Source organism: Polyergus mexicanus, unplaced genomic scaffold (genome assembly GCF_030449975.1).
Source record: "Polyergus mexicanus isolate NDT 795.1 unplaced genomic scaffold, iyPolMexi1.0 SCAF_6, whole genome shotgun sequence".
Taxonomy (NCBI): domain Eukaryota; kingdom Metazoa; phylum Arthropoda; class Insecta; order Hymenoptera; family Formicidae; genus Polyergus; species Polyergus mexicanus.
In genome coordinates, this window is record NW_027223326.1 from 4,761,099 (window position 1) to 4,769,373 (window position 8,275).

The 8,275-nt window shown below is 26.5% G+C and overlaps 2 protein-coding genes across 2 annotated transcripts; both read right to left on the reverse strand.

Moving 5' to 3' along the window:
* Positions 1-1,857: 1,857 nt before the first annotated feature.
* LOC138934194 (uncharacterized) lies at positions 1,858-3,939 on the reverse strand. The gene is made up of 6 exons (XM_070297675.1): positions 3,749-3,939; positions 3,366-3,653; positions 3,197-3,247; positions 2,893-3,116; positions 2,645-2,807; positions 1,858-2,564 (listed from the first exon to the last, which is right to left on the reverse strand). Exons 1-6 carry the CDS (start codon positions 3,828-3,830, stop codon positions 2,431-2,433), a joined length of 942 nt encoding a protein of 313 aa, XP_070153776.1. The 5' UTR covers positions 3,831-3,939; the 3' UTR covers positions 1,858-2,430.
* A 28-nt stretch (positions 3,940-3,967) lies between these two features.
* LOC138934313 (uncharacterized) lies at positions 3,968-8,047 on the reverse strand. The gene is made up of 4 exons (XM_070297938.1): positions 7,437-8,047; positions 7,202-7,333; positions 4,309-6,225; positions 3,968-3,975 (listed from the first exon to the last, which is right to left on the reverse strand). The coding sequence occupies exons 3-4, from the start codon at positions 6,116-6,118 to the stop codon at positions 3,968-3,970; spliced, it is 1,818 nt and encodes a 605-aa protein (XP_070154039.1). The 5' UTR covers positions 6,119-6,225; positions 7,202-7,333; positions 7,437-8,047.
* Positions 8,048-8,275: the final 228 nt, after the last annotated feature.

Consider the following 8,275-nt stretch of genomic DNA (forward strand, 5'->3'; position numbering starts at 1 on the left):
TTATAAAACAGCTGTTCGCTGTTGTGGTAACCGTTATGTCCACGATTAAGTAACGTTTAGATGGAAATGTCAGCAACATTATTCTTGTATATCAAACATAATAGATACATGAAATTAAAATGTAATAGATACATAAAATTTATATATGAAATTACATAACTATAACAGAACATAGTAAACACTGTTCTGTAACATTTACATAACATTGACAGAACAGATATGGTAACCATTATGTCAACTTTTAAAACGTAATAGATACATAAAATTTATATATATAAATTACGTAACTGTAACAGAACATAGTAAACACTGTTCTGTAACATTGAGAGAACAGATATGGTAACGATTATGTCAACTTTTAAATGATGTTTAGATGAAAATATCAGCAACATTATGCCTGTATATAATACGTAATAGATACATAAAATTTAGATATAAAATTACGTCATTATAATAGAATTTAGTACACACTGTTCTGTAATATTTATATATTATTTACAGAACACATATTATCTGTTCTAGTAACCATTATGTAATTTACAGGTAACATTTAGATCAAAATATCACGTATTATATACAGCAACACTATGCTGTATATAATATGTAACAAAATGATAATAACAAATAACAAATATCTAAAATTTAGACATGAAATTAAGTAACTATAATAGAATAGTCTTTTTTCAGTCTAATCATTGATAAATATATATATTAATAATACACATATATTTATCAATGATTAAAATGAAGAAACTATTCTGCTATAGTTGAATATACAGCGCAAAATTATTGATTGGATAAAATTACTAATGGTTGTTTTTTTATTAAAATTAAGAGAATTAACTTATATTATTTATGTTTAGAAAATCGTGTATATATAAAGATATGGATATATATAACAATAAAAACTTGATTTCTTGAACAACTCTTTATTTCCACATATGCTAAATTGTTAAATAAATGAATCTTGTAACAAATTTATGAATAAATCTTTTAACAAATATTATTAATATTTATAAAATTAATTTTTGTTTCAAATTACAATTATAATGATAATTTAAATTATATTACATAATTTTAGATATTTTTTTTAAGAGAAAACTTTAAATATACTAATAGCTAATAATAATTTCAAACTTAAATAACAAATTGCACTTATATTGTATTAATTAATATACTTTGCAAACAATTAGAATCACAAAATTAAAAAGAATCAAATTCACGTATTTTTGCAAAAAAAATGTCATATGGTCGTAGAACTGTTTAAAAAAAGCATTTTAAAGAGAAAATGTTAAGTTTTATTACAATTAATAGAATTGATGAAAAAATTGTTCTCTACGTACTCGCCTATTAAAGTTGAAGTTTTTTTCTACAATTACAAAGCTCATTTTAAAGTAGCACCACTTGTAATAAAATCTGTATAAGAAAAATCGTTAGAAAAATCTCCGTTAGAGCATTGGAAAGTTATGTTTTCTAGCTTTAAAATCTGTTTTAAATATCATTCTGTGATAATTTTTTCGAAAAGTATATCAATTTGAATTTCATCCTTTCTACGCCTTTTTACGCCGAAGTACAATAATTTCCTAATTTTGTTGCAAAATATAGTACACTAATAACAATTAATAATATTATAAATTAATTAAATTTAGAAATATTATAAATTATAAATTTATTATAATAGTAATTAATATGATAAATTTAAACTTCACGGTACACTCGAGTATTCGCGATATTATTTTTTGTTTTAACGCTATACATCAATAAGAAATGAGTTTTTTAGGCTTCTCCCCACATGAAAACTATAATTTTTACATCCATAAACTTTTCATAAACGCACTTGTCAAAATCTTTGAGATTCATGTATGATTCGTTAATTATAACACATTTGTTAATAATATAAGTGTGTACCGTTAGAATAAATCTAATTTAAACAAAAATGGAAACGCAATTCGATTTTCATTTGAAAGAAAAACAATAAAGCAATTATACTTTTTGTAATTAAAAAGATTGTTAGATAAACTATTAAATGTATCAACATAATGCATACTTTAATTCTACTAATTCTCCTAAAAGAAGTATTTAACTCAAATAATGACGTTGAGAACTCAAAATGAAAAGAGTGCAGACTATGATTTTAGATTTTAGAACATAAAAATTTAAAAACTTAAGTATTTAACACTAAATCTACCGACAACTTATTTATACCAAATGCAGAAATTTTTAAACTTTGATAACGTTTTGACCGATTGTTTAACCAGTCGTGGTAGGTTTAGTGTTAAAATCATTCAATATAAAAAAAACATTAGTTAAAAAAAATATTTCTTATGTTAATTAAGACTCTAGGCCAATAAAAAAAAGATCATAAGCCGAAAGCTCATAGACTAATAAGAAAAAAGATTATAATGAAAAAATAATAAGCTTTTGAGACATTTAAATAACTTGCGGATTTGCTTCTTCAGAGTCTTTTTGTTGTCTGCTAAGCCTTTGACCACCTTGGCGAAACCATTCTTTCGTGATGTCTTCAAACTCTTTGTTTGTGAATTGATGTTGAGCCAAAATTGTTGCTGAATTATTAAAAAAATTTTACATTAAATTAAATTGCATATTTTATAAATTTATTTATAAATATAAAAATATATTTTACCTTGTATTCCCGTCAATATAAACTTTAAACTACTTATTTTAAAATGATTACGTAGTCCTTTCCAGGATGATACCTTGGCAACTTCATTAGAAAATAAAGTTCGATATATACGAATTAAATTTTCTTTAGCGGACCCTCCGCCTATGCGAGATATATACAGCATCTTTAGAAATAAAACATACCAATAATATAATTTACATTATTCTATTTAAATAAAATTTGCATTTAAATAACTTAATTAAACTTACAAATTTGTTGTACTCATCTGCATTTTCTGATAAATTCTTTTCAAAAGCTATTATTTCATTTATACTCTTAAACGGAAAAGATTTTTGTATATTTGATGTATTCCTGGCAGAGTCTTTAGACTTATGTTGGTTATGTTGTGTTTCTATGTTTTTTAAACGAATATCTATAGTTTGTATGTCTAATGAAATTGTAGTTATAGCTGTACATATTTTTTCAAAATTATCTAAAAAATTAATAATATTGAGTAAACAATGCCATAAAGAGATATTAATAAAATTATAAGATAAAAAGTAAATACAAAACCTTCCATTTTATCTGACATTTCTGACACTAACGTATATACATCCTGCATATCTAGAAATATTAAAAAAGTATTAGATTACTCATAATAAACAATAACTATAATTTAAAAAAAAACCGTTTTATTATAGAGATAATAAAAATGGAATAAAAGAATTAAAATAAAAATTACTTTTGTGAGGTACTATAGTTCCATCAAGAATTTCCATATCAATATTATTAATAATTGTTGAATCCAAAATATTTGAGATTGATTGAATATTTTTGGCTGATTGTGAGACATTGTGGATTGATGGTGGATTTGGTATAATTGAACGTGAGTCATCAGAATCAGATTCAGATTCATTATCATAAACTGTATTTAGTGACCGTTTTGTGCATGACTTCTTTATTTGATTTGTATTATTTTCATCGCTTGAAGAATAATTCGTTGCTCTTTGTCTAGCCTCATCTAATGAATCTTGATTAGGACAAAACCGTAATTTACAAATTACATTATTTTTTTAAAATATTAAAAAAATAATTACATAAATTCTGAAGTAAAATATAAATTACCATAATATCCATGAAATTTGATAGGATAAAGTGTCCATTTAGGATTATTAGTAACAGGTGGAGTTTGTTTCACAATAAACATGTTTATATTTTTTACCGATGGCCATCAGCATTCTGTTAAATTGGAAGAAAGCCATAAAGATGGAACTTCTGATACGATCTCTTCTTCATTATTCCCACCGCTTGGAAAAGTTACGACAGCGAAATGTTTTACCATTATTAATAATCTGTAAAAAAGTAAAACTTGTTAATTAATTTAATATTGTTTTCAATTATATATTCTATCAATATGAGTACTCGCCATAAACATATATCTTGTTGGTGCAGTAAAGGCAAGATCACAGCTTCTTCGTCACATAAAGGCAGTTTTACACATTTTAATTTAATATCAGACAATGGAATAGTAATTAACTCATACTGTGACTCGTTAATTTTTTTAATTCCGATATTTAAAGAGTTGCATGGAATGCGAAAAAATGATTTAATATTTAAATACTTTTTGCCAATAATGTAAATCTGTTTATTTTTAAAATAAATTGTCGTAAGTGAAATCGTTGTACCATCTAACAAAAGACAACAATTATCAGCAGTTCTTGTACTTAAATAGAAACCTTTACATTGAACTGATTTTATTATCTTTTTGCCATTTATAATACGTACTTTTGGTATTGGATAATTCTTTTCTACATTTGTTATATTAAAATTATCTTCTTCTTTACAACGATTGACTAATTGTTCTAATGGCCGACTCGAAGATCTAATTCTTGATTTAATTTTTTGCATGTAATTTTCGAACTTAAACGCACTAAATTTATTTAACACTCCCCATAATTTTACATAATAACACAAATGAATTAAATTATGAACGTTATATGATAAATATTGACGACCATATAATGTGCAATAATTTTCAACAAAATACAATAATAAACTGTGTGCATAATCAAGCAGTTGTACGCAATATTCTTTGCTACATAAAATTCGAATTGCTATGCTCAGACTCAAAAAATGAACATATTTATCACGTGATAATTTTTTAAAAAAGATTATTGGCCCAGTATATAATAATAATTGTCTTAATTCGGTGGCTTTAAAGCGATCAACCTCATCTAATTTCCTTGGCTTTCTAGCAAATTCCTTAGGTAGGAATAATGACATAGATAATAAAGAAGTTGAAGCAAGAGTTATCTGAGTTGCAACCATACGAACATTATGTTTACCTTTAATCCAAAACTGCAACAATTTTTTCATTACTCCTAATAGTACGAGATGCATGTAGTCTAAAGGAAATTGAGTAACCATTCCAATGTTTAAATCTTCAAGATTTGAAGTGATTTTATGGTGTTCTTCTTGTTTTCTTAATTTAAAAGATTCATCTGATCTTAACATTGCATTAATTTCTGGGTACGTTACTCGATTTTCTATGTAATCTCCCTCTTGAATACAATTACCGCATCCAAAATACGCATTATGTCCTTTAGTTCCCTTGATAAACGATTTTGCAGGAGCATCGCAGATAAATACGTTCAATTTCACAGTTATTTTTTTGCCGTATTCTACAATGCCAGTTCGGAAAATTTCTAAACAATCATCCTTAAAATATTTCAAAAAAGTATTGCAACATTTTGGCTTTTCAAAACCATGATAAACACCAATTATAAACGGTTCGGTGTAAATATCTGCAACTATACTACCTAAAATAGGCCAAAATTGACTCCCAGAAGATTTTGTTAAAGGAAGACCATCTATATTCACATTAATATTTATCTGAGATGGTAAATTATTTCGACAATAATGCTTACGAATAGATCTTTTCAAACTATCATCTAAACCTGCATGATAATATTTTCCTGGTGTCATTTCAATAATGTCTACTTGTTTGGGCGTTTGAAATAGAGTTCGAGCATCAATCGGAACATTATGGCCGTATTTTACTAGAATTTTCAGTAAACTACTAATAGCAGAATGACTGACACGATTTTCAATAGCCCATAATCGGATGTCGTTAATAAGTTCTGTTTTACAAAATTCTGTTTTAGAAAATTTATCACTTGAAATACTTAACTGAAGACTATTTTTATCAATACTAATTTCCGAATGTTCAGAAACTAAATCATGATTATTTTCTGTACACTTATGAGTGTTCATTACATTGGAATAATCGATATCAATTTCTTTTAGTACATTTTGCTGCTGAGGTAATTGTTCGATGTTACCTGGCCCATTCGATAAACTTACGATATTATTTTGAATTTCCAAATTTGAATTAATAGTCATTTGGCAGATATTACGAAATTTTTTTAAGAAAATACGTCGCCGCTGCCTTGGCGTTAAAGAATTAATGTCTAGTCTTAATTTTGATTTGGACATAATATAATTTTATAAAGCAATAGGAAATAGATGAATTGCGATTATGTATACGAATATAGGTTTGGGTTTGCCTGATATTATTGTTTATATTATATTTTCCTTTTTCACTGAAACAATATATAGGAAGCTTATATGGAGAATTAAAAATATTTTGACAAATAAAAAATGTTTTAAGACATTTGCAGTTTTTTATCGAAACAAACTAATTCAATAATTAAAATATAATTTATGTAATATTTTAAGGACGCTAATAGAAAATTTCAGAAAAAATGCAATCTATGTTTCTTAAATAGTATTTCATTTATATATGAAAAATTTGATTTCTCACAATTATGGTGAAACAACCTACATAATTTTTTAATGTCTTTTAACGGAAATATTTTTGTAATGTATTTTAGTGTTGTAATTAATTAAACACGAATAATTTTTTTTGTTACGTTGCATGTTATTATAAACTATAAATTATAAATTAAAGTAATTATATAAGCATATTGCACGCATAATATTTACAATTTTTTAAGACCTATAACTTCATTATGTAATGACTTGTAATAATTAATGCTATCATGTTTAAATATTTTATACTTGAATAAAAATCAGTTTACATCAAATTAATTCACGATCAAATACCAAATTGAAAAATTAAGACTCATGCATAGAAAATATTTATTAATTATAAGATTCTATTTCATTTGCAAAAAATTATTATGAAAACAGTCAATAATAAACTTTCAAAATATATGAAGTATTCGAAAAAATATATCTACAGTTTTTTCTAATGCAGATATCTTGTTCAACAATATAAAAGCTATATTTCATAATTGATATCATTTATCATTGGAATTACCATTACGATCATTATAAAAAAATTATAAACCGGAATTTAGTATGCCGCAATGCAATAAAAAATAAAAAATCTATAATTAAGAAATGATGTAACTTTACACTCGAAATATTCAAGCTTCTGATTCAAAAAGTAGTGCAAATAAGAGATTTCTTGTTTTTCTCATTATATGACCGTGCAACAAATATTGTAAAAAAAACATGGGAAAAATAATGTTGCATAAAATAAATCGTACTTACTATAAAAATGCCAAAATATAAAAATAATGAGGCAAAACTAGGTGTATCTTTCGCCGGCACGAGGTCCTTTGTCCTTTGTTAGGCGCACGTGGTTTTCAGTTTTCACGTGGTACGCGATGTATCTTTTGTTCACTGCACAAGAGGAATTCAATCTTTAGCATAGCTTTTTTACCACAAGACAACAATTATCATTTGTTGGCATTAATTATTAAGTTAATATTTATTTCATACTTACCAATATCTCGATACTGTTCACACTTTCAACACAATTTTTTCACACGCACAACTACTGTTTTCGTAGATTTGGCCATATTGAAAAGTAAAGCCTAGCGCGCAGAAGCTTGGGATGCTTTGTACGATGATTGCGCACTAGAGCTGCGTTCGGAAACATTACCCGTGTGCACACGAGCGACGTTCTATCTTTGTTTAACTTTTGGTACATAACAAAGATAGAACGACACTCGTGTGCACACGAGTGATGTTTCCGAACGCAGCCTTGCACGCATAGACATAGTATATCTAGACCGAGCGTTTGCCTTTATTTAAGGAGTGGGGGTAAAGATACACGTAGAAAAGGACATACTCTGTTCCGTGCTCCTTGCGTTCTCTCTCGCTCGCAAGTAGCAGCGACTATGTCTATGCTTGCACGTATACTTAATACGACTAACAATAAGCCAATCACAGACTTACCCCCTAGGGCATGTTCACATAACTTACACAGATGCATAATGTAGAGAAAAATTTACTAATTATGCGTCTTGCACAAAGAACATAAGTAAAAAATTTCAGTAAACGTATATTTACTTAATAATTACATAATATTCTATATGTTATAAATGAACAAAACAAAACTATGACGTATCAGTTATGTCAATAACGTAATGAATCTATAATTGTTACATAGAAATGTTATGTCATTTTGTCGTTACTCTATTATGTAACATTTATGCAATTTGGTGAACATAAATGTGTATACTCTAAAAGTTTCGTGAATGCCACGTAATTTTAACGACATAATTGACACGTTATGTTAAATATACATAACATTTATGTATTTTGGTGAATGTAAATGTA